This window comes from Zootoca vivipara, chromosome 8, assembly GCF_963506605.1.
Source record: "Zootoca vivipara chromosome 8, rZooViv1.1, whole genome shotgun sequence".
NCBI lineage: Eukaryota > Metazoa > Chordata > Lepidosauria > Squamata > Lacertidae > Zootoca > Zootoca vivipara.
This window is the reverse complement of record NC_083283.1, coordinates 4,810,683-4,837,360: the sequence shown is the minus strand read 5'-3', so window position 1 is coordinate 4,837,360 and position 26,678 is coordinate 4,810,683. Positions and strand designations below refer to the sequence as shown.

At 45.7% G+C, this 26,678-nt stretch overlaps 1 protein-coding gene across 5 annotated transcripts in view; it reads right to left on the bottom strand.

Moving 5' to 3' along the window:
* TSNARE1 (t-SNARE domain containing 1) overlaps positions 1–26,678 on the bottom strand; it is a 381,230-nt gene that overhangs the window by 27,708 nt on the left and 326,844 nt on the right. For 2 of the 5 annotated variants that reach the window (XM_060277565.1, XM_060277564.1), the window contains 2 exons: positions 19,806–19,920; positions 9,299–10,364 (listed from right to left, as the gene is read on the bottom strand). The exons of 1 other annotated variant lie outside the window; for it this stretch is intronic. In XM_060277565.1, the coding sequence (XP_060133548.1) occupies positions 19,825–19,920 (96 nt within the window). In that variant the 3' untranslated portion in view covers positions 9,299–10,364; positions 19,806–19,824. Of the gene's footprint in view, positions 1–9,298; positions 10,365–19,805; positions 19,921–26,678 lie in introns of those variants that run through there. 2 more of the 5 variants (XM_035125893.2, XM_060277562.1) reach the window with 2 other exon arrangements.

Below are 26,678 nucleotides of genomic sequence, written 5' to 3'. Positions count from 1 at the left end.
TGCAAATCCTGAGATTTAATCCTTTCTGGTTTTGCGTGTGTGCCGCTGCCCAGTGCAAGATCGTATTGGCACGCAGGCGGATCATAGACGGGCCGCAGGACCCAGCCGGTTGCCAAACAGCTCCATCAGGTACCCTGCTGCTCTCCCAGGATGGATGTCTGCATAAAAAAAGCCATCAAGAGAGCTTGAAAGTCACAGGTGAGGATACCTGCTACATCTCTGGTGGAAGAACGTTCCTGAGCCTGGGACCAGTGGTTCTAAATTTCTGATTTCTGGCTGAGGATAGTTACAGGTAGGTAGCCGTGTTGGTCTGACGTAGTCGAAACAAAATAAAAAAATTCCTTCCAGCAGCACCTTAGAGACCAACTAAGTTTGTCATTGGTATGAGCTTTTGTGTGCATGCACACTTCTTCAGATACTGCACATGCAGTATCGTGCATGCACACGAAAGCTCATACCATTGACAAATTAGTTGGTCTCTAAGGTGCTGCTGGAATGATTTTTGTTTTGTTTTGGCTGAGGATAGTGGAGGAGAACTAACAGCACTCCTCTAGATTATCCTCTGACTCAGGCAATCTAAGGCCCGGGGCCCAGATGTGGCCCAATCACCTTCTCAATTCGGCCCGCGGACGGTCCGGGAATCTGTGTTTTTTTTTACATGAGTAGAATGTGTGCTTTTATTTAAAATGCATCTCTGGGTTATTTGTGGGGCATAGGAATTCATTCTTTTTTCTTCTTCAAAATATAGTCCGGCCCACCATATGGTCTGAGGGACGGTGGATCATCTAGTCCAACCCCCTGCAATGCAGAAATCTCAGCTATAGCATCCATGACAGATAACCATCCAACCTCTGCTTAAAAACCTCCAAGGTAGGAGAGTGCACAATGTCCTGAGGGGGACTGTTCCACTGTCAAACAGCTCAGAGAGCTTTTCACGTGTTTAGTCGGAATGGCCATCTGTCTTGGATGCCTCAGCTGAGATTCCTGAATTGCAGGAGGCTGGACTAGATCACTCTTTGGGTTCCTTCCAACTCTACAATCTTTTGATTCTATGATTCATCTACCGTCCCTTAAGCCTGCATCCCTCAAAATGATGCCACAGTTCCTTTGCTTCTGTTGGCACCATGAATGCGATGTTTAGAAAGTTGCTATTCAAAATGCAACTTGTTGCTACCGCGGAGTTTCCCTGGACTGCCCAAATCACACAAAAAGTTCCTTGAACAAGACACAAGGAGCAACCAACTAATTAAAAGACAGGCAAAGGTGGGGCGGGAGGAGGGCAGCAACTCGAAGATAGTAAGGTGGTTACTGGAGAGGAAAAGGGATTACTGCAAATCCGAGCTGTTTGAGCCAACACATGCTACTGGGCAAGGCGTGAGATCCAGGCTGTGTTTTTGTGCATTCATGAATGCATTTAAATTAGGCAGGCTGAAAAGCCCATTTCCAGGGCCTCTCCTTGCCAGACGGTAAAATCCCCAAACACAATTAAAAATGAAATCCATTTAATAACACCACAGCCAGTTCTCTGCATGCAACAGCAGGCCTCCCAGATATCGGAGGCACTTCACGGGAGCAGAGTGGCGTTCGGGGAATTTGGGGAGGGAAATGTTGCCGGGGTTCCCAGCTCTTCGTCTTCACGTGGTTTCAACAAAGCAGAGTGACAGTGCAGAACGGCCTTGCAGGAAAGGGCAAATTTGCGGAGGGACATTCTGCAGTCCGTCGACGGCCATAGCAGCTTAACAGTCAAGAGCCAATTGCATCTGCTTGGGCAAAAGCTATAATCTGATGAAGGTCTGTTCCTTCCTTCCTCCCAGCCAGTCAGACAGCCTTGCCCTACTCTAAGCAACTCCATTCCATTCCCCCCCCTTTCTCACCTGCTGAATGATACTCAGCATTCCATAGCCAGTGAGTATGTTCAGTTTACAGTGGGATGAACCTCTCCCTAATTAGGAGTCACTTTTTACATTTAGGGGGGCACTTTTGCAAACATCAGGACTCCCGTGTGCATTCTGACATCTCCCTCTTGTCCCATCAATCGAGTGAACCAATGAAAGAAGAGTGGCAGATGAAAATGATGGACTTTACGGAACTGGCGAAGCTGACGGGAAAAATCCGAAACCAGCAAGATCAAGTATTCCAAAAAGACTGGAGTAAATTTATACAATATTTGAAAGATCATTGTAAGCAATTAACAACACTAGCAGGTTACCTGGAGACTTGTAATGAGACATTTTTTTTTTACCTTTCTCAATTTATTTAATTTTTGACGTATTTAGTAATGAGTTATATTAGAACTGGAAAAAAATACAAAATGCTGTGATATAAAGGTTAGTTTTGAAAACCAAGAGGTGGGAGGGAAGGAAGTTGACCGGCTCTAGAGACCCAAAGAAGTCAAGTGGATAATAATGAGGTGATTATGTATGTTTAAATGGAAAATTAATAAAAATTATTTTTTTAAAAAGAGAGAGAGAGAGTAAAATGCTTTGTGCAGTACACATGCCTATTGATTTGGTGCCATTCTTGTGGGCTTGAAACATGCTGGCAAGTGTTGGGAACTGGGCTGTATGAGCGCTCATTCTGAACCGCCGGGTATCGTCTCAAGCTCTCAAAGCACATGGAGATACTTTGTTCTAGCCTCTGTGGCCTAAGGCACTGACTTCCGTTCACTAAGCCACACATCCATATAAAATATATCAATCTCCTCTGGACTGTGTAGCCACACACAGCGAGAGAGGATGGATGAGCTGTCCCTTGCCAAAGTTGATTGCCCAAAGTTCTTTTCCCAAATCCTTTTTTTAAAAATAAAATAAAAAATGACTTTTGGAAAGCTTGTCTTCCTTTTCACACCGTGGGTGCAGACCAAGAGCTGATCTATAGTATGCATTATGCAGAATGGAGTGTTAGAATCAGACAGGAAGATTCTGGTTTGCCTTCAGGCTGCAATGGAAAGGGGGTAGAGAGCATGAGCCCCTCGAGACGTCCTTTTTATTGCACATTTATGATGATTTGTGCTCACAATGATATCGGGACAATTGTATGTGTTCATTGCAAATAACACAATTACAATATGACAATAAGGCGGTAATGTGGGGGAAAGCATCACAGACTAAACTAGAGGGGGGCATGGACACTCTGGTATAAATGCACTGCCAAAGCAGAATTATTGCCTCAATGACTCGTTGCAAAGCACACCCACTAAAAAAAATGCCATTCTGGAGGGGCTGCCTGTTTTTGAATGCTCTCCGAATGAAAACTCCCCCCCCCTTTCTAGAGCAAAGAGAGTCCAGAAGAGGGCAACCAAAATGGTCAAAGGCCTGCAAACGATGCCTTATGATGAATGGCTAAAGGAGCTGGGTATGTTTAGGCTGGAGAAGAGAAGGTTAAGGGGTGATATGATAGCCATGTTCAAATATATAAAAGGATGTCATATAGAGGAGGGTGAAAGGTTGTTTTCTGCTGCTCCAGAGAAGCGGACACGGAGCAATGGATTCAAACTTCAAGAAAGAAGATTCCACCTAAACATGAGGAAGAACTTCCTGACATTAAGAGCTGTTCGGCAGTGGAATTTGCTACCAAGGAGTGTGGTGGAGTCTCCTTCTTTGGAGGTCTTTAAGCAGAGGCTTGACAGGCATATGTCAAGAATGCTTTGATGGTGTTTCCTGCTCGGCAGGGGGTTGGGCTGGATGGCCCTTGTGGTCTCTTCCAACTCTATGATTCTATGAGAGGAAAGGTGCTCCAGTAAGTCTGCTGGTCTAGTTTGCTTCTCACATACTACATGCCAGAGGTTGGAAGCACAGTGCCATTAATAAGCTGGTGACACTCAGCTCTAGGTTTCCATCAAATCTGAGTAAAGAGGGGCCAAACGTAAGCTGAACCAAAGCCTGGATGCCAAGGTGGAATGGATGAGGGATAGAATCCTAGAACTGTCAAGTTGGAAGGGACGATAAGGGTCATCTAGTTCCACCACTTGCAATGCAGGAATCTCAGCTAATGGCCATCCAACTTCTGATTAGAAACCTCAAAGGAAGGAGAGTCCGCCACCTCCCAAAGGAGTCCGTTCCACTGTCAAACTGCTCTTGCTCTCAGGAAGTTCTTCCGTATGTTTAGTCAGAATCTCCTGTCTTGTAACTTGAAGCCATAGGTTCAGGTCCTGCCCTCCAGAGCAGAAGAAGGCAAGCTTGGCTATGTTCCCTCTTCCATACGACAGCCCTTGAGATAGTTGAAGATGGATATTTGAAGATGCTCAAGAGACTGAAGCTGAATCCTGCTAAGACAGAGACACACTGCAGGTAAGTGGTTCCCAGGTCCGAGAATTGGGGAGTTAGCCTGATCTACCCGGTAGGTGGGGTTGCACTCCCTCTGAAAGGAGAAGTGTGCAAAGTAGGGGTGTTATTTGAGCCCTCTGAGGTCCAGGTAGCCTTTATGGTGAACAGCATCTATCACCATCTTGGGCTGGTGTGCCGGGCAATGGTAATTTGGCCACTGTGACACATGTGTTGTCAACGGTCCACCTCATGTCTGGATTATTGTAATGCACTCTCTGTGGGGCTTCTCTTCAGCTGGACCTGAAGCTGGTGCAGAACGTCATAGCTCAGGTGATGAATGGTGTTCCTCCTTGTTGAGCACATATCATTCCAGTGCTGAGGGATCTGCACTGATCGCCTCTTAGTCCCTGAGGCAGTTTTCAGGTTCTGCTGCTTAAGATACAAAGCCCTAAATAACTCTGAAATAAGCTTATGTGAAAGACTGATAATGATCAGCTTGTGGTAACATGAAAGCGGAAGCACCACTGTTGTGGAATGTCCTCTCTGTTAAGATATGAGAGGCCCCATCAGTATTGGCATTGTGCGGGCTCCCCAATAATAAAATCATAGAACTGTAGAGTCAGAAGGGATTTTGAGGATCATCTGGTCCAAACATCTGCAATGCAGGAATATGCAGCTGTCCCAAATGGGGATCGAACCTAGGACCTTGCCATGACCACCACCACACTCTAAACCAGGGGCCGGCAAATATTTTCTGGCTTGGGCTGGTTCACGGTCCCGCAGACGCCACAGTGGGCCGGAGTGCGCATACAGGCACGAATGCATGTGCAAACGCTATTTCTGGCACTCCTTCCACCATGGAGGACGCGTGCACAGCTTCCCATTGGCTGCAGGAAGCTCCTGCAGCCAATGGGAAGCCAACCAGCGTCACGGAAGGCGCTGCGTATGGGAGCTGACCGAGTGGGTGGCGGGGGTCCCTGAGCGGGCAGCGGGGGTCCATGGGCCGGTTAAACAACCCCCATGGGCCGCTTGTGGCCCATGGGCCTTGGGTTGCCGACCCCTGCTCTAAACCAGATACACCTGTTAAGGCAAGCTGAACTGAACTACTTCTTGAATGTAGACACCCCAAGTTTCTAGAGTCTCCCAATATCCATTGCCTAATATCTGCAAAATGGCAGGAGAAAATGGCACCAGAAATCTGGCAGTGAAGATGGACACCTCTGGCCCTATCCTTACTTTCAGCTGATCAAAAGTGTGGTCAGAAAAAGGCTAGAGCAGTCTTCTAATGTACCGTATGCCAGAAGGCCCCTCCCAGGCATGCCATGCCCTGTCCGACCAGGTCTCCTTTAATGTGCTATGGTTTTCTGCAGCAAGAAACTGCAGTCTTGGTATTGCTAAGCGATGGCACTGGAATACTCCCAATCCCTCCCAAATCCTTTTGTATCCATCATATTTAGAATGCAAATGCCACTGCCAGCCTCCTCTCCTTGCTTCCTTTGAAGTATCTCTAGAGCTCACATGGTGCCATCATTTCCCAATCCTCTTTAATCAGGCGGGTTTTTTGGGTGTGTGTGTGTGATTGTTGCAGACTAGTTGGAGCGAACTCTGCCTTACTTAAGGGCGTCGGATCAAATTTTGAAAGAGAAAAGCATTTGGGAGATGTTCAGTTCTGTAGGTGGAGAAGCACATTGTGTAATGTTACACAGACATACAAATTTTACCAGCATTCGGTCCACTGGGGAAGGAGCTATCCATGTAAGCTACTTTTTACTGCCCATTTTATTTTAAATGTTCTTAATTATTGTTTTTAACTGTTTTCACTGGTAATTTTTAAGATTTTTCTCATGAACAGCTTAGAGGTTTTGTTACAATCCAGCGGTATATAAATCTTGTTAGATAAATAAATGCGTACAGGGATAGTAAAACGAGGCCTAAATTAGACCCAACCCAAGATTCAGAATTAGCTATGTTTCACATCCTCCTATCTCAAATTGGAGAAAGTTCACTCCCTTTAATTCAACTACGGCCCACACCATCATTTCTGGATAATGTCTAGCAAAGGTGAGTGTGAAAGCTTTTATGCTGCCTTAATATATGAGAGATGAAATAATATCACTTTGAAGAAGAATCCTTGCTCATTTTGTTGTTTGGTTTGGTTTATTATTTCTTTTTCTTTTTTTAAAGGAATAAATAAAAAGCCAGTGAAAGATTCATTTCAGAAGAGAATGGAACAAATAGGATCCCAAGGTGTAATTGTAGTAAAACATTGCTTACCAAAATGTAAAGTATACATTAAACGGAGGTAGGGAAAATGAGATTGTGATGATTTTTTTTTAAGTTGTCAAAAACATGCAATGCCCAGCTCCCATTAGTGGAAAATGGTTCTCATTTGGCACAATTCGCAAGCGCCTTGAGAAACGTATCACTAGGCTACGGTTAAATGGGGGACACTGCAAAATAACAGTGTTTCCACTCTTATTGTCCTGAGCAGTGCTTTGCTTTCCTCCCAGCTGAAGAACTGTTTGGTTTGGGGGGGGGGGGAATGCCTGATTGCACAACTGATGGTGGCAAATGGCCCAAAGAAAAGGATGGGGAGAAGTTCTATGCCAAGCAAAAGCTCACAGACCTGCATGTGTTTAAAACCTGCTCCTTTGCTTTCATTAATATTGTCAGAACACAAGAAAGGCTTCCAGGATCAGGCCAATGGCCCATCTAGTCACAGAATCATAGAACTGTAGAGTTGGAAGGTTTAAACGAAATCTCCTTTCTTGTAATTTAAATCCATCGGTTTGGGTCCTACCCTCTTCCTTGAGCACATATGGAAAGGTGGTATATGACCAAATAGAACAGGGGTCAGCAAAAGTTTTCCGCAGGGGGCCGGTCCACTGTCCCTCAGATCTTGTGTGGGGGCCGGATTATATTTTGAAAAACAAAACCCCACCGACTCTCCCCTCCTTTTCCACAGCACCGGATGAGCACAGGTAAGCAGCCATTGAATTTGCCTACTCCTCTTTTGCTGACATCACAGACACTAGCCAGTCAGTACCTGTGCCTTGTGAGCAATAGGGGCTGGCGGCGGCAGCAGTGGAGGGATGATGAGTGGCGCGAAAGGGAGGGGCTGCTTAAAATGGTGCTCAACCAACCACGGCTCAACAAAGCCCAGCCCCCTTCCTCCTCTAGGCAGGGTGGGGAGAAGCCAGGAGGAGGGAGGGAGGAGGCGCCTCTGCAATGTGTGTGTGTGTGTGCGGGGGGGATAGCGCATCCCGAACGATCAGAATCCCCATGCCGATCCACACGTTGATTCCTGGACTGTCTGTGGGCTGGATTCAGAAGGCAATTGGGCCGAATCCAGCCCTTGGGCCTTAGTTTGGTGACCCATGAGATAGAGTATATGACCCTATTTTAAGCTTTTATCTCTATTCAAGTCTACTCTTGGCATGTGACTGGGCACTGCGCTTAGTGGGCAAAACCCTCCTGTACCCAAACATTATTCCACCAATGTTAATCACAACTGTAAATGCTGAAAGGCAGCAATGCATGACACTCTGTTATTAAAAAGTGCATTAACACAGCCCCAATTGAGCAATGCCGAGTTATATCCTTTTATGAAATGAGTATGAGGCATAAAACAACATTTAGCACCGAATACCAAAATCAGGTTTGATGGAGAGGCTACAGGCAGGCAAGGGGGGGGGGGGTGGCGGAATATGGTACACGGAAATGGACACAGCTGAAAGTACTTAATACCTCTTCAATAATAGCCTTCTCTGAAAGTGAGTTTAAAATTTCTCTCTACAGCTGGCTATAAAAATTGCTGAGAATTACAGCCTGGAAGAGAGAAGGCTGGAAAGTTAAGCGTCAAAATAAACCTTGTTAAGCCTCGTGTGGCTACGGAAGTGGCAGAATGGAATATTCTGCATTGCAGGGGATTGGAGGAAAAGACTATCAGGGGTCCCTCCCAACTCTACAGCTATATGATTGTATGATCTATTTGCTTTCATTTGCAGAATTTCTACAGTAGCCACATTGTTAAGTAGAATTGGTTTAATTGACACAGAAATGAAAAAATGCCTCAAGGTATATTGCTGAAGGTTTAACATGGGGATTTTCCATGGGGCTATATTAAAGCCAAGGAGAGTACTCTGAGCTCTTGCTGAGTTGATAAATAACTAACTAATGGCTGTTATCTGGTAGCTAACATGTGAGTGTTGTAACCTTAGATCATGTGATGAAGGTATTGAGTTGCAAATCTCCATTTTGAAGGGAGGTGGCCTTCATGTCCTTTGCCTCAAGGCCTGTGCATTAAGAACATGCAAAATACCCTCACTGACTGAGAGAGAAAAAACAGCTTCATCTGAGATTTATATTTTGAAAAAATCATATGTTGATCTGATTTAAAAAATAAACCTGAACTCCAGGGTTCTTCAGAACTCAGCAGGCAACATTCTAGACCAGGCATCCCCAAACTCGGCCCTCCAGATGTTTTGGGACTACAATTCCCATCATCCCTGACCACTGGTCCTGTTAGCTAGGGATGATGAGAGTTGTAGTCCCAAAACATCTGGAGGGCCGAGTTTGGGGGTGCCTGTTCTAGACAGTGTCATGTTGTAAGACCCAACATGAGGACCCAAACAATCACTGGAAAGGAAATGCTGGCACAAAGTTAAAGGTTTTTTTTTATAAGTATAAGCAAGAATATACAAAATTCAACCATATTGTAATTCTTTTTTAAAAAATTTATTAAGGATTTTCTTGGTTTACAAAGGTAGTACAATGTCTCATATTTTTCCCATGTATCGTTTTTACACATTAATCTTGATTGTTGAGACGTTAGGAAGAAAGGGGGAGGGGTGGGTGGGCTGGGGAGGTGGGTAGGGTGGGGTGTCGATGTTTCTCTTTTTCCTGGCATGCATAGAGGTTCAGTGTCAGCGTTGGTCGTGCAGGTTCTCTGTTGTTCGCTTGTGCTCCTTTGTTGGTGAGAGAGGTCGGGGGTTGGCGTAGGATGTGCTTGTTCATTTGTGGATGGCTGTGGTGGTCTTTGGTTTCTTGTGTGAGTGGGGTGGGTGGGGGTTTTGGTTAGTTTAACCATATTGATTTGTATGCTGACGGTAGGTTTTTGTTGTTGCCTTGTTGGGCTGTGTAGGTGATGAAGGGGAACCATATTGTGGTGAAGGTGTTTTCTTCCGTTAGTCCCCGTGTCAGTTTCAGCTTACTGGTTAGTTTTTCTAGTAGGGCTGTTTCCCATACTACTTGATACCATTGGTTCATGTTTACCCCTGACAGGTCTTTCCAATGTCTGGTTATGATGTTTCTGGTTGCTGACAGTAGGTGGGTTATGAGTTCTTTGTATTCTGAGTGGGCATTGTTGTCTTGGAAGGTAATTATTTTAAGGTAAGAAAGAAAAAGAAAACCCCACTACCCTCCCACCTCATAAGGCAGGCATGTCAAACCTGCGGCCCTCCAGATGTTTTGGACTACAGTTCCCATCTTCCCCAACCACTGGTCCTGCTAGCTAGGGATCATGGGAGTTGTAGGCCAAAACATCTGGAGGGCCGCAGGTTTGACATGCCTGTCATAAGGGATTATGGAGGAAAGCACATCCCTTCTAGTTCCCCCACAAAAAGCCCCAGGACCTATTTGTCTGCAATTAGGCAGGCTAGATCTATTCGGGGGTGGGGTCCTCTGTGCCTGCACATTTCACACGCTTTGGCCAAAAGAGGAAAAGTCAGCCATTTTTTATTTTTTCCCATTATAGTGAGTGGGTAATACAGAGCTTTATTTTCTACAGAGTGGCACGGAAAGGGAAGCATGGATAAAAACAGAGAGAACCCATACCAATTCAGAAACAGATAATATATATTTTAAAATGCACAGATACATATACATTAATCCCCTTAGTAAATGTGCCCCCCCCAATTGGTGGCGTTCAAGACTGCAGTCCCTTCTCAAGTACAAGCTGCGTTACTTTGGATCTACACCGAGCTGCGAAAGGTTGCTTGAATAACTGCATAGATTTGCGGTGATTCTGCTGCAGAATGGACATTATCTGTGGATACAGAGTGCTATATTTTGCACATTCCAAGTTGGCATGCCTATGGGCTTAGAGAGTAAAATGCAAAAAGAAAAAAAGAGAGAAGAAGGAGAAGAAGTTAGAATTAAAATGCAAGTACGGATACAACCCTCAGTAAGCTAACGAAATATCAACGCTGTCTTAAAGCTGACTTCATTAACATGGTGCCCTTCCCCTGTGCCCAAAGCTGGAGGGCTATTTTTTGCTGATAAGAAAACTCCCACCGATTTAGAGAAGCGACTGACGGGCATATGCTAATACCCAAAGTGGCGGGTGGCCTTCGCAGCAGGACTTTGACAGGATGAAGGCTTTAGAGAGTGTCAGATCAGGATCCACTCGTTGGGCTAGCTGGATGTCAAGGAGTGGCAAGAGCAAAAATGAGCAGGCTGCAAGTTATTTAGCCAGGCTTGGAACTGCAATGAGGAATGAAACATTAAGGTTCACTTTTTCTTCTTTCTTTCTTTCTTTTTTTTAAAAAAGGAGTTTGTGGACTCTCCTTTGGGAGATTGTGGGAACACGTAATAAAACTAAGCTCTTCCAGCTTGTTTTAGAGTTACACAAATTCATGAAAAATAAGACAAGCAATGGCTACTTGTCAAGATGGCTGTATGGTACCTCCAGGAGCAGAACAGGCCCGGCTCTAGGGGTAGTCTCAGTGGCGCGGGGTGCCAGGGCACCGGGCCAGCAGGAGGGTGGTGCGCGGTGAAGCAGCACGGAAGCCGTGCTGTGCGCTGCGCCCGCCCACCAGGGCGGGGGCGCCGGAGCGATCTCCGCGCCAGGGCACCAGGGCGCCCGACCGGCTTGAGACAGCCCTGGAGCAGAAAGACCATCCATCTGAGTGCCTGTTGGTTAGAACGTGGTGCTGATGATGCCAAGGTTGCAGGTTCGATCCCCCTATGGGACAGCTGCATATTCCTGCATTTGCAGGGAGTTGGACCAGATAATCCTCAGGGTCCCAATTCTACAATTCTATGAAAGTTGCTGGAAATCACAAGTAGGGAGAGTGGAATTGCACTCAGGCCATGCTTGCAGGCTTCCCATCGGGGCATGTGATTGGCTACTGTGCAAACAGGATGCGGGACTAGACGGGCCTCTGGTGCGACCCAGCAAAGTGCTTCTTGTATTCTTAAGTTTTCGCAAACAGCAGGTGTCTGAGCTGTAGCACTGCACAATGCAGGTGGGTGGGGTGGAAATCACACAACTGAATGTTCAACCCCTGGCTAATTTTAATAGGTGTTTATACTCCCAGCTGCCAATAATGCCTTTCCCAGGAGCAAATAAATTGGACAGAGTTAGGCAGAAAGTAGGTACAGGATCGTTGTCTGCACCAGCGGAAACACAATTATTTCTGACTGGGAGCAAACCTGCCAAATTTCTGCAACATCTCTGCTCACGTGGAGATTTCATTTGGATCGGGGTAAAGGGAATGTCTTTGCAGGCTGTTGTTGCAATAAATTTAACGTGACCGAGGGATCCCTCAGGTTCTTAAAAAGTCAATGAAAACTCACCCCCTCATTGCTAAACTGATCACGGCTCACTTATGCCAAACTGCTCTTCATTTCCTGCAGTGCAAAAACATTGAAAAGCCCCAGTGCATGATATATATGAATCATGCGAAGGGACTAAGCGCGCTCACAAAGGAGACTTGCACACTACTGCAAAAGATAATTGCTCTGTGGCAATCATTTAGAAACAGTGCATTTTATACAGACTGATGCATCTGCTTATTTGAAGGGTTCTTGTCAAACCAACTGGCAGACATTCAAGAGAATCCCAAAAACAAACACAGAGAGAGACGCACACAAGCCCTAGGCTTGGTCTGTCAGTTCTTAGTCATTCAACCTTATGAAAGCAATCATGAAAGGAAGAGTTTCTCCTTCATCATCTCAAAGGCACAGCGGCCTACAGCAGCCTACAAATTTACAGTACACACACATATAATTTGGCGAGAGGCCATTAGAGGATATGCTTTGCACAGCCCATGTTCAATTCCTGACACCTTGGCTAAAAGGGACCTCTGATGGGGAACCCGTGGGGGCTCCTGGTTGATGCTGGACTTCAGCATCCATCAACACTAGTCAGCATGACCAGTGGTTAGAGATGATAGGAGTTGGGAGTCCATCAATATCTGGGGGAACCAGACGTTCAGCCTGCAGAAGAGAAGACTGAAAGCTGACATGAGAGCCATCTTCAAACATGTGAAGGACTGTCATGTGGAAGATGGAGCAAGATTGCTTTCTGCTGCTCCAGAGGGTAGAACCCAAAGCAATGGATTCAAATGACAAGAAAGCAGATTCTGACTAAACATTGGGAATAACTTTCTCACAGCAAGAGATGTTAGACAGCGAGATGGACTCCCATGGAAGGTGATGGACCTTCATTGGAAGTGGTTGGATGGCTATCTGACGGGGATTCTTTAGCTGTGACTCTTGCATTGTAGGGGGTTGGACTAGATGACCCTTGGGGTATCTCCCAACTCTCTGGTTCTATGATTCTGTGATCACAGGATTTCCAAACCCATGGTGCAGAAATTGTAGTCTACACAAAGCAAAATGGGTCATGGTCTGCCTTACGATATGGCAGTTTTCCATGAATGGAATGGGCCGTTGTTGTTGTTGGGGGCCCTAGATATTGAAAACCTTGCATAGGTGGGGAGAGAGAAATATAAATACTTTACTGTCACTGTACCACTTCTTTACAGTGAGATTAAATGAGCCCCCCCCCAATCTCTCAGTCCTTGTTACACTCTGTGTGCTGTCATACGACCACCAACCCCGAACGTCAGCTGCAATGTTGCTGTCTTCCATTCAGCAGCCTTACGGCCCATGGGTAGAAACTGTTCTTTAACCTGTTGGTGTGGCTTATTATGCTTCTCTATCTCCTGCCCAAAGGTAGGAGATTAAAAAGGTGCTGGCAGAAGAGCGAATGTTCCTCGCTCTTCTGAGGCAACGGTCTCCCGCGATAACACCTAGCGATATCGTGTGCTGTCTTCACCACCCTCCGTAGGGACTCTCTGTCCATGGCTTTCAAACCAGCATACCACACCGTAATGCAGTATGAGAGAACACTTTCTATCGTGGACCGATAGAAGGAAATCATCAGTTTCTGTCCAACCTTGTTCTTTCGCAAGACCCTAAGGAAATGAAGTCTCTGTTGGGCCTTCCTAACCACCTGGGCTGTATTGACCTTCCAAGTTAGGTCTTCACTAAGATGGACTCCCCAGTATTTAAAGGAAGAGACTCTCTCCACACATCCCCCCCACCCCCCGATATACAACGGGGCTAGCTTCCACAGGAATAAACTGTGAGGAACTTGATCACTCACAACCGATAAATAAATCAACATTTTAAAATACATATTCCTTGTGTTGTCCAGAAAAGTAGAGGTGGATTAAACAGATCTAAAAGAGGTGAATTAAATGCGTTGAAATGTCAATAAAACTTGAAAGGTGCAGTAGATATACAGAGGAGGGAAAGTAAGTACTATCTGGCGGTTGTTGTTTTTTTTTTGCTACCTGTTTTATGAGTATGTATTAGAAAAAATAAAATAAACGCCCTCCCTCCAGCAGGATTTAGGAATGGAGAGTAAAAGCTAACACAGCAATTCCCTTGGAGTGTTTCGCTCTTGCAAACAGAAATGCATCTGGAGTCAAAGGGCAGGCTGTGGATATTGTGCTTATTTGTTATTCGGAGAAATATCTTTAATATTGTAACGAGGCAAAAAAGAGAGAGAGGAAGAGCAGAAAATGGTAAATGCTGCTATTTCCCCCCCTGAGGTCATCTCTGTTCTGCATGCTGAGTCTCCAGATGCCAGATATTTCCCAGGGGGACATGGCTGCAACATCCATCGCTGTGTCGCTGTGTGAACTCAGCATCTCAGGAGGATATTTCATCTGTGGTGATGGTGATACCCTGGTCACTACAATGAGCTTAATTCTATACTTGGGAGGGTGTGGGACTTTGGCATTTCAGAGGAATTTGGAGTCCTCCTTTCCCCTTCTACTGGTTCCCTCTGTGGTCCACTCCTCTTGGCTAGGACAGTCTGAAGGCTGCATCCCTCTCTCCGGCCCTGCTGAATTTTAATTATGATGCCATAGCCTCCAACATTCCTCAGATGAAAACAGGGACATTCTGTTCTACATTAGAGCGTTTCCTCTTGGTCAAGGCACCAAAGTAATTAGAGGAAACACACAAAACTGCAGCATTTTTAGCACAGAAATCTTTGAATTTATGTATTGCATTTAAGGAAGTCTGAGGGGGGAAGAAAACCCCAAATCAATAAATACAACTAACTGTGTGTGTGTGTGGAGACTATGCAATGTCACCAGGCACTTTTGAGTATTTTGGAAGCATGAGAACTTGAAAAACCATTATGGTTGTGATTGTGCAGGTATATGATATGGGGTGAACTCTTCTATTGTCTACCAAAACAGAAACAGGTAGTTGCCAGCATCAGGTACTGTATGTTGGCGCATCGATAAAACACACACACTTTTGTTTAGTGTCTTTCAGGTGCAGCTCTCAGCTTATATATTTGATTCCACCATAGGTAGGATCACATCACGATCACACCAAGATTGCTTTCGTGCAGTGTTTTAAAACAAGCACACAATGGAAATGTGGGTGGCAGACATGGTGGATGGAGAGAGATGTCTGGAAGAAATGGAATGGTTCAGGAAACTGCATGTGCTGCTTTTTTCTTTTTTCTTTTTTGAAATATGGATTTATAAGTGAAATGGACTAATCAATGGAAAATTCCTGATGCACAGGTTCCATTTCGAAATGGAGGCTGCGTAATTTGCAAGTCCAAAATCTGGATGGAAATTCAAATGAGGAGCATGGAAGAAGCACCTCCTCGAGGAATTTTGGACTGTGGTTTGTCCTCAGGGTAGAATTAGATGTTAGCCTTGCCACGAGCAGGTGATTAAAAAATGGCAGCCCTATGCTTACTTTTCGAAATCCTTTGCCTGAACACGATTTTAGGCAAAGTTCTTACAGAGCGGAGAGCGGATTTTAAAAGACTATATGCAAATGAATAAATAAGGGGAGACAAATGGGACGAATTCTGCATCCCCTAAATGCAGTTCTCATTGGAAATTTTGCATTTCAAAGGGCTCACCATGAGAGTGACCTCAAACTTAACACAGGGACTTGAGAGAATCCCAGAGATTAATTTTTTTTGCAAGGGCTGTGCACTGTTTAGAAAAAGATGGATTGAGAAATAGAGAAGATTAAAAAGAAATGGACACAATTTGAGATTTTGGGAAATTGTATTTGGGGGGGGGGAAGGGTTCATAGGTCCATGGAGGCCTAGAGAGGATGGGATTCTATAGGCAGCTGAGCAATGGGGCCATGCCAGTGGGCTGCTTTTGCCCAATGACTGGCAGTTGGTAAATAGGATGAGGTCCCAGAGGCTCTGGAGGGGAAATAGTCCTGCAATCTGGCCTGCTCTCTCAACCACTAGCCGACGTATGACGCAGTGGTAAAAACAGAGAGTCAATAAGCAAAACTGGCCCCATGGCATCAATTTGGGGGGAAAAGAGCAATTCCATGGAAGAGAGCTGGCTGTGTTTTGCCCTTATTTACAGCATTCGTTAGGCTGAGTTATTGCTTCATTCAACATTTCTTCATAGATGGGAACTGCTGTTGCTGCAACAACAACCTTTTCCCCAGTAGTTCTCTGGAAAGGCCAGAGGGGGAGAGGCCAGAATCATGCACCCTGATGCCAGGAACCGGATGCCCCATCTTTCCACAGGAAGCATACAGGAGGCAGCACTAAAAGCAGGTCTGGAGAGCAGAGACTTGCCCTAGAGACGTAACATTTTCAAGCAGGGTATTCAATGTGGAAAGCATTGCGTACCCCACCATTCACAAGCACTTTTATGCATTCTTTGGAGGTATTTCTTCCAAGTACAGGAATCACCACATTGCATCATATGAGCCAATCTGCCTTATGTCGGTCGGACGACTGGAGCATCTAATCCAGGGATGGTAAACCTCAGGCCAGGGAGATGAATGCAGCCCTCCATATCACACCACTGGAGAAGGTGACCAACTTTCTCAAGCATCCCTGAGGCCAATTCAAGCATCAATTTTGAAGGTGCAAATGAGAACCCCACTCCCCCAGTGTGGATGTGAACACTGGGCCAGTCTGAATACCCGGTGCCAGTCTGAAATTGGATCTTATTTCCATCTTGGAGACCCTATGGGCAAGTAAGGTAGTCCCCTTTCAGACTGATATCAATCATGTACAAGTCAGTGTGTGTCACGGTCCGGTCGGCGGGTGGTTGAAGCCCTGGCTGAGGACGTCAGGACCAGAGGCAAGATGGTGGTGTAGAAGCAGGAACAGGTGCAGGGCTGGGGGTCCAGCAGCAGGCAGTTGCAGGGTCAAGGAGCCAGGCGGAGGCGAAGGTCTGGGGGGGGGGGTCGAGGAGCAAGGCGTCGGCAAGGTGAAGGTCCAAGGGTCAAGGATCAAGTCGTTGGCAAGGCGAAGGTCCAAATGTCGAGGATCAAGGCGTCGGCAAGGCGAGGGTCCAATGATCAAGGCGTCGGCAAGGCGAGGGTCCAAGGATCAAGGCGTCGGCAAGGCAAGGAACCAAGGAGAAAGGCGTCGGCAAGGCAAGGGTCCAAGGGTCGAGGATCAAGGCGTCAGCAAGGCAAGGGTCCAAGGAGCAAGAGGCCAGATGCAACCAGGCAGGGATAGCGTTGCTGTGGCAAAGAGCTGAAGGGAAATGCTGAACTTTTATCCCTCCCAGCTCCTGCCACCAGGTGCAGTGAGGTATCAAGTGGCCTCCCCTGTGTGGCCACTCCTTGCTTCTCCAGCACAAGCTGAGGCCTCACCTGAGTGGCCACTCCTTGCTTCTCCAGCACAAGCTGAGGCAGGCCTCAGTCCTGCAAAGCACTACAGGCCCCAGAGCCTGACTCCTGCCCATACTCCTGACAGTGTGTCTGCCTTACACACACAGTTTCATCTGTGGGACAAGGCTCACCCCACATATTCCAATTTGGCCCTGCAATTATTTAATGTGGACACCTCAAGGTGCTCAAGCTGGTACTGAACATATCCTAAAGTAGGATTCAAGGTGGACCAATAGAAATAAATACACCAGTGTTATGTCAATTATGGCTGGCCATCCTAATTGAGAGAAGTATAGTAGTCATCAGTATACACTGAAAATTCAACTCTCAAATCCTTGGTTAGTTCTCTACTCTGAGGATAAGGGAGATGGATCAAACATCTCTAGGAGTTTCTCCAAATCTCTCTTCTTGCTCTTCAAAGCTGCTCCAGGGAAGGAAATGACATACTTATAGAAAGGGCTTTGCAAAGGAGCAGCAAGGGTCTCTCAGTACGAGACACAGCTGGCTCCTCTGTGCTCACTGAGCCGAAGAATCAGTGGTGCATTTTCTGCTTTAGAAACTTGGGAGGATGACAGCTGGCTCAGCTGTATTTCAGAGAAATTATTTCTAAGGAGAGGAAAACTCTGTGGGAACTTACTTCACCTTGACATTGCAGACAGTAAGTTCCATTTTGATTCTGTGCACATTGATATGGATGGAGGAGTCTAGACCCCATGCCAGGGTGGCTTAGGGCTGGCAGAAATGCTGGGCAAAGCCATGGGAAACTGAGCAAGGAGAAGTTTTGAGGCAGTCAGTAGCAACAAGGAGCCAAAACACTAGACAACAACAGTGAGCAATTTAAAGGCAGCAATAGCTGGCCACCAGCACCAGAGAGTTCAGGACCAAGGACAGCTCCCAAGACTAATGGATGTTGCTCCAATAAGAGTCAGAGCCTGGCAGAACCCATACATATAAGGTCAGACTGATAACTACACATATGAAAGGCTGTCTGCCCCATGTATGAACATTCTGCCCTCAGAATGTTCACATAGAACAGGGGGCACCACACATTTTGAGAAAGTACTGTGGGCACCAGTCACAAAATGGCTGTTATGGGTGTATGGCGTAACACAAAATGGCTTCCATGGGGTCCTGGTGCAAAGGCTGCCACATCTTTAAAAAACCACAGAGCAAGAAACAGGAGCACAAAATGGTGTGATCCTATTCAACCCACACCACACATCACAGGGAACATGATGTCTCCATGAGTCTCTGTTGTGGTCTCCCACAGAGAAAGGTTCTTTGTACCTTTCCTGTGTTCAGAAGAGATGGATGGGTGACCAACACTAATGAAAGGTGGACATGGTTAACAGAACATGGGTTTAATGTGGGAAAGGCTGTGCCTATGCAAAGAGGAACCGAGCAAGAAGAAGAGGAAACAGTCGGTCATGCATTGCGAATTCTTGAAGGAATGTTGACCAAAACCTTTTGCTATAGGAGGTCCTGTTAGGCACCACATTGGGAATCCCTGCTTTAGTCTCTTGATTGTGTGGCCTCTAGATGCGCCTTCTACAAAAGGCAGATACACAACCACTGACCCACTTCTTCCAGAGAAGCGGACACGGAGCAATGGATTCAAACTACAAGAAAGAAGATTCCACCTAAACATTAGGAAGAACTCCCTGACAGTAAGAGCTGTTAGGCAGTGGAATTTGCTACCAAGGAGTGTGGTGGAGTCTCCTTCTTTGGAGGACTTTAAGCAGAGGCTTGACAGGCATATGTCAAGAATGCTTTGATGGTGTTTCTTGCTCGGCAGGGGGTTGGACAGGATGGCCCTTGTGGTCTCTTCCAACTCTATGATTCTATGATTCTATGACCCTTGGGCTAAAACTGCTTTAAACAGGAGGGCCATTTTGGTAGGATTGACTATAGCCTTTTACTATACTAAGTTAAATACTCCCTACCAGACACACACCTACGATCCTAATAAACAAATTTAATTGAGCAGATGCCCAGGTGTACTGCTCCTTCCTCTGCAGCAGGGGTGGCTAACCTGGCGCCCTCCAAATGCCATTGGACTCCCAACTCCCTTTATCTCCAGCCAGGATGGCCAGCGGCCAGATCTGATGGGATTTGTAGTCTAAGAACTTTGAGTGAGCCACAGGTCACCCACTGCTGCCCTACAATGAAAAGGAGAAAAGCAACTAGAGAGTTATTCTGATCCACTGAGGGTGTTGAATGACTTTTCAACACTAACCGTGCTTAAGTTTATTTCATGTAATATATCCTGGGAGCTGGATGTAGTATGAGGCAGCCTTCACCAACCTGGTGCCCTCCATTATTTCTTGGATTACAATTCCCATCGACCCCAGTCAACTGGCTGCTGAAGGTGGCATGGGAATTGGCTAGAAATGTCAGAAATACCAAAAATTCTACCCACTTTGGTGAATGAAGCCAGACAGCACAGCTGCAATACATTTCATCTTGCCTTCGAAGAGTGTCTTTGACCTACCCAAGCTGCTTCCACACTAACCGAAAATAAAGTTGCTGTTCTTGCCTACAACAGCTCCCTTGAGCCACCTGGCTTTCTTAGCTTCTACATCCATCCTATGAGATGCCATGAGAAGAGCCTACCTGGGAAAACCTGCAGGGTTTAATTCTTGACCGAAACAGAGATGATTATGATGATGACCAGAAGAACTGCCAGGCCGGAGAGTAGGACGCAGCACTTGATCCTCCTGGCTCGTCGCTGAATCAGATAAAGGAAAGAAACTGGGATGAATACATCATCCTTGAGTGGTAGGACTGGATCACGATGGGGCATCGGGTGATGCTTTCTGAGTCAACTGCAACTGGGAGCTGCTTTGCACATTCAGAGAAATGGAAAAAAGTGGTACTTGGCCGAGGTACTTGGAAACCATGTATCTTGATTTGCGTGCATAGGGCACCCCCACCAGCTTGGGCCAGTGGCCCAGCTGCACCCTTATCTGGAAAGGGGCAGCCTAACTACTGCTGTCTATGTTCTGGTAACCTCTAGGTTCCATTACTGCAACATGTTATATGTAGGGCTGCCTCAGCTACTGCAGAATTCAGTGGCCAGGTTGCTCACCGGGGCAAGATTTTTTGAACTTATTACACCAATCCTGGCCTGACTGCACTGGCTTCCAATTAAGTTTCTAGGCACAATTCAAAGTGCTGCTTTTGACCTATAAAGTCTTAAATGGCCCAGGACCGCAATACCTGAAGGACCACCTCTCACCATATGAACCTGAGATCATCATTTGATGCTCTTCTTTGTGTGCCTCCTACACAAGAGGTCCAGAGGGTGGCAACAGGAAAATGGGCCTTTTCTGTGGTGGCTCCCTATTTGTGGAATGCTCTCCCCAGGGGGATTTGCCTGGCATCTTCATTATGTACCTTTAGGCGCCAGGCAAAAATGTTCCTCTTTAACCAGCCCTTGGGCTGATTGACATACAATGACCTTTTGAAATGTGTTGTTCAAGGGGGTATTATTGGGTTGTCTTTGTTTTTGTTATGTATTTTGTGTTTTCCCACGGGTAAAGGGTGGTATACAGATTTAATAAATAAAAACAAAACAGACAAACAAACAAATAAGAGCCATAGCTCAGTGGCAGAACATCTTTCTTTGCATTCAAGAGGTCCCAGGTTCAATCCACTGCATCTCCAAGTAGGACTGGAAGAATACCCAGTCTAAATCACAGAAAGTCACTAGCAACCAGTGCAGACAATACATAGATAGAGGGACCCATGGTCTGGCTCAGTATGAAGCAGATTCATGTGTTCCTTTGAACATTGGCCTGAAGCACAAAATGAGACTCAGACATCCCTGAAGGACCAGGTGCGCAGCCTGGCAGTCGTTTTGGACTCACAGCTGTCCATGGAGGCACAGGTTACTTCTGTGTCCAGGGTAGCTGTCTACAAGCTCCATCTGGTATGCCGGCTGAGACCCTACCTGCCCGTAGAATGCCTTGCCAGAGTGGTTCATAATCTAGCTATCTTCGGCTTGGACTACTGACTGGGAGCGGCCGCCGATACCATATAACACCGGTCCTGAAAGACCTACATTGGCTCCCAGTACGTTTCGAAGAAGAAGAAGAAGAAGAAGAAGAAGAAGAAGAAGAAGAAGAAGAAGAAGAAGAAGAAGAAGAAGAAGAAGAACCTTTCCCTTCCTCCCCCACATCAGACACCCTGTTAGGTGGGTGGGGCTGAGAGACTTCAGAGAAGTGTGACTAGCCCAAGGTCACCCAGCAGCTGCATGTGGAGGAGCGGAGATGCGAACCCGGTTCCCCAGATTATGAATCTACTGCTCTTAACCACTACACCACACTGGCTCTCAATTCAAAGTGTTGGTGCTGACCTTTAAAGCCCTAAATGGCCTCGGCCCAGTATACCAGAAGGAGCGTCTCCACCTCCATTGTTCAGCCCAGACACTGAGGTCCAGCTCCAAGGGCCATCTGGCGGTCCCCTCTCTGTGAGAAGCGAGGTTACTCATAACATCTCCCATCGAGAAAATAAACAACTATCAGACTTTTAGAAGGCATCTGAAGGCAACACTGTATCAGAAAAGTTTTAATGTCTAAAGTATTACAATTATTTTATGTGCTGTGAGCTGCTCAGAGTGGCTGGGGAAACCCAGCCAGATGGGTGGGGTATTATTAATAATAATAATCCCATGTAACCACATTTTTTCTCCATCTCTGAATGTGTGAAGTTGTCCTCAGCCCCGCACCCCCAGGAATACTTACTACCTTCCCTTCAACCCCAGCAACAAGCAGCAGCAAAGCTTTGTGCAATCTGCTGTAATAAATGCTATTAATAGTCGCAGCAACTTGCACCCACATTTGTGCCCTGTGTTGCTGCTATTGGGCTCTGGCTCTCTGTTAAATGCAGGGGGAAAAGAATAAAGTCTCCAGAACGAGCCATTTCCCCTTTGTTTATTGTTGCCCAATCTTCCACGCTAACTGAACTTCCGCTCGCCTTTGATCAAGTCTGTTGTTCGTGCAGTTCCCATGCATTTCTGGCAAAGGGGGCAAGAAGTCCGTGGTACTGAGAGATAACCGGGCAAAGTGACCTTTTAAAAGATGTACAAATTATAATGCATTGCCCGAACCTGGCAAGCTTTAAGGCAAAAACTCCCTTAAAATGTATTTGCTGTGAAACATCACTGCTTTGACAGTGCAGCCCGGAAAGGCCAATTGTATCATTAACCAATTTTTTTCTTTTATTTTTTTGTCTGGTGGAGAGGAGTTATTTAAATTGTGACTGAGTTGCCATGTTCCTTAACAGGACGTTCAGGAAGATCCAGGGTCTCCTTGTGTGGCACAACTTCTTACAGCTAATCACATCTCCATCTCCTTCCTGGTTTTGTCACATGGGTGATTCCAGCCATTTGGGTATCTTTCAAGGACAAAGATTGCCTTCTCGGTAGTGGCGCCCGCCCTGTGGAGCGCCCTCCCATCAGATGTCAAAGAGAAAAACAGCTACCAGATTTTTAGAAGACATCTGAAGGCAGCCCTGTTTAGGGAGGCTTTAATCTTTAATCGATTATTTTATTCTTCTGTTGGAAGCCGCCCAGAGTGGCTGGGGAAACCCAGCCAGATGGGCGGGATATAAATAAAATATTATTATTATTATTATTATTATTATTATTATTATTATTATTATTATTACATCATCATCATGACATGGGTTAGCCAATCCGACCTGAGCATGTGAATTAATCACTGGGGACAAATAAAATCACTGGGGACAAATAAAGCCGGCTTAGAGTGAGATTTGGTTTAATGAACAATGCCAGCCAGTCAAGGAACATGAAGTGGATGAAATTGTTACTAAATTATACTGATAATTAGACGAGTTGTCTTCATTCACTCATATATTTTGTCAAGTTTGATGCAACCCTTTCTCCACACATTGCATGGCAGTGGCTCAGATACATCTTCCCTGTGTTCTTATCTCATTTTATCATCAACAATCCAAGAGACACGATAGGTCGTGAGATCGTGACCCAACCAAGGCTACCTTAAAAAAAAGGGGGGGGGATTCAAGGATGAGAACCTAAATCACGAGGCTTATAGAAATGTGAGTCCATGGTCCTACAATCACTTCCCTGCCCATCCTAAGCTTTCGAGGCTATTCCAGCACGTGTGAAATGATAATTATTTTATTTACAGTGGTACCTCGGTTTATTAACACAATTGGTTCCGGAAGTCTGTTCATAAACTGAAGCGTTCATAAACTGAAGCGAACTTTCCCATTGAAAGTAATGGAAAGTGGATTAATCTGTTCCAGACGGGTCCGCGAAGTACTTAAACTGAAGCGTTCATAAACTGAAACATGGGTGTAATTGGTTCCGGAAGTCTGTTCATAAACTGAAGCGTTCATAAACTGAAGCGAACTTTCCCATTAAAAGTAATGGAAAGTGAATTAATCTGTTCCAGATGGGCCTGCGGCGTTCATAAACCGAAAATTCATAAACCGAGGTTCCACTGTATTTAAAATATCTGCACATGCTTTAAGCTTAAACATGGAAAGGAAACTAGGTACAGTCATACCTCGACATCCGAATGCTTCGACTTCCGAAGGTTTCAACTTCCGAAGTCGACAACCCTGGAAGTCTTTTCGCCGTGCACACAGTCAGCACCTGCGCAGAGCGGCGTGCGTGGTCGGCGCATGCGCAGAAGAGCAAAGCCGCGCTTCGCGCATGCGCACAAGCAGTGCTTTGACAACCGAAAACCTCGATTTACGAAGATGGTCGCAGAACGGATCGTTGAGGTACCACTGTATACTGCTGATTATACTAAAGATCAGTTTAATCCTGCAATTCAACTTCAAATGGAAGTCACACAATAGCCATGTCAGAGAACTGTAGAGTTGGAAGGGACCACAAGGGTCATCTAATCTAAACCCCCTGCTATGCAGGAATTTTCTGCCCAAGGAGGGGCTTGAACCCACAATCCTGAGATAAAGAGTCTCATGCTCTACTGAGGTATGGTAAAATAATATCTTGGCTGTTTCATCCTCCAGCCAATGATTTCTGCCACCCTAGCACGTCACCATCTCTCATCCAACCGGAGTCCTCAAAAACACTTACTCAACCCATTTTTATTTTTTTTACTGTACATGCAGAGCCCTCCTTGTACCTTATCTGGAGTTGTTTGTCACCCTCGCATTTGGCTGTTAGGTTTTTCCTTAACTGGTTCTTACCAGTTTTGTGGTCAAAGCTACATAGTTAGACTACCTCACAGATGACAGGTTTTACAGAGCTTCTACCTCATAGCAGAGTGATTAGAATTCAGCAGATGCCGCCTAACCCTAAACGGATGATATTTTCCAGATAACAAGCTGAGCAAGAGCCCAGGAAATAATGCAAGGAGCAATAAAACAGAGAAGTTTGTCTTTCTTAGGAGAAAAACTCCTTCGAAACCAATTTTCCTACCAATTCTTCCAGCTGTCAAATGTCTTGTTGTTGTTGTTAAGTCGTTTAGTCGTGTCCGAGTCTTCGTGACCCCATGGACCATAGCACGCCAGGCACTCCTGTCTTCCACTGCCTCCCGCAGTTTGGTCAAACTCAGGTTCGTAGCTTCGAGAACACTGTCCAACCATCTCGTCCTCTATCGTCCCCTTCTCCTAGTGCCCGCCATCTTTCCCAACATCAGGGTCTTTTCCAGGGAGTCTTCTCTTCTCATGAGGTGGCCAAAGTATTGGAGCCTCAGCTTCAGGATCTGTCCTTCCAGTGAGCACTCAGGGCTGATTTCCTTCAGAATGGATAGATTTGATCTTCTTGCAGTCCATGGGACTCTCAAGAGTCTCCTCCAGCACCATAATTCAAAAGCATCAATTCTTCGGCGATCAGCCGTCAAATGTCTTCCTCATTGACAACTAACTCCCAACTCCCAAACTCAAACTTCCAGCCAATCAGAGCCAGCTGTCAGTCAGATCAATATCAAAATTAACCCTTTGAGACACACCCTAAGCGATCCGAACCTTCCACTCCAGTGCCAAATAACATGGACACATGAATGCCCCCAAGGGGCTAATGGTTGGTTGTGAAATGCAAGAATTGCCAGATTGTTCCTACCATTTAACTTCCTAGATTCTCTAGGCCTCGGGGTGATCTCAGGATACAGGCAATTAAGTTCCGAGCCTGTAAACTACTTGAAGAGGAAAACTTTTCTTCCTTCATCTGAACGAGACACTTCGCTTATCCACTTACGTGAAGGGGGGAAAGGAAATGAGGACAGACTAACCCAAAGTGATTACCAAAATAAGCGGATTACAGCTAAAGAGAAGTTCTAATGACAGCGCTAAATGATGATCTTTTTCTTTTTCAAGTTTAAGTACAAGGGATATGACAACCCAACGGAATGCATGTGATACATAACATAAGATTTCTCACGTGGAATCCAGATTTATATATAAGTAGCTGTCAGGACTGCTAGGAGAGAGAGAGAGATAGGGAAGGTGTCGCCTCTGCTAAGCCTCTGAGCAGGACACCAATCCTGGCTCTGTGGCCAGTTTTATAATCTGTAGAAATAAGTTGTTGTGTTTGAGGGGTGGGAGGCAGCAGCGGAGGGACATTTGCACTGTGATACTGGCTCCCTAAACTAACTAAAGCCTAAGTTTTAGTTTCCAGATGGAACTGAGGAATAAATCGGAAGTGGCATAGGAACCCACCTCTCTTGCTCCTGCTTCTTCTTTCTGCTAGCTGGAGTTTCTTCCTTGTGCTAAACTTTCACTCAATCCACACACCCGTTATGGAGCTTGAGGTGCCACACAAAATAGCACCTGCTGGTCAAGAGGAATTATTTATCTATTTCCTTGTTCTCATCCTCCCACCCTTCCTCCCAGAGGGAGCGCAGAGCAGCTAACATAACATTAACTAGAATGTAACAGTGCATACAACATAGAAGGGGAAACACAGAGGATGGTTTGAAGATATGCTCCTAATGTTTAATAGATTATTTTATTTCATTTTTCTGTTGGAAGCTGCTCAGAGTGGCTGGGGAAACCCAGCCAGATGGGCGGGGTATAAATAATTAAATATTATTATTATTATTATTATTATTATTATTATTATTATTATTATTATTATTAAATGCTCCTGGAAGACAACTGAACGTTATTAGAGAGAAAGTTCCAGAATCAACTCAGGACCGCAATACTTCAAGGATGCGGGTGGCACTGTGGTCTAAACCACTGAGCCTCTTGGGCTTGCCGATTGGAAGGTTGGCGGTTTGACTCCCTGCAATGGGGTGCATAGCTGCCAAGTCCCGGTTAGAAAAATACGGGATCAGCAGCGCCGGCACCGGAAGTCGCTTCTACGCATTCATCCTCATAAAGCAGTGGTGGCCAACTCCCAAGACACTGCAATCTACTCACAGAGTTAAAAACTGGCAGTGGGGGGTTCAGGTCAAAGTTGTTGAGCTTTTTTTTTTTAAGGAAAGAAAGCCCTGTTTTTTAGGGTTCTGGTCAAAGTTTTGGGGC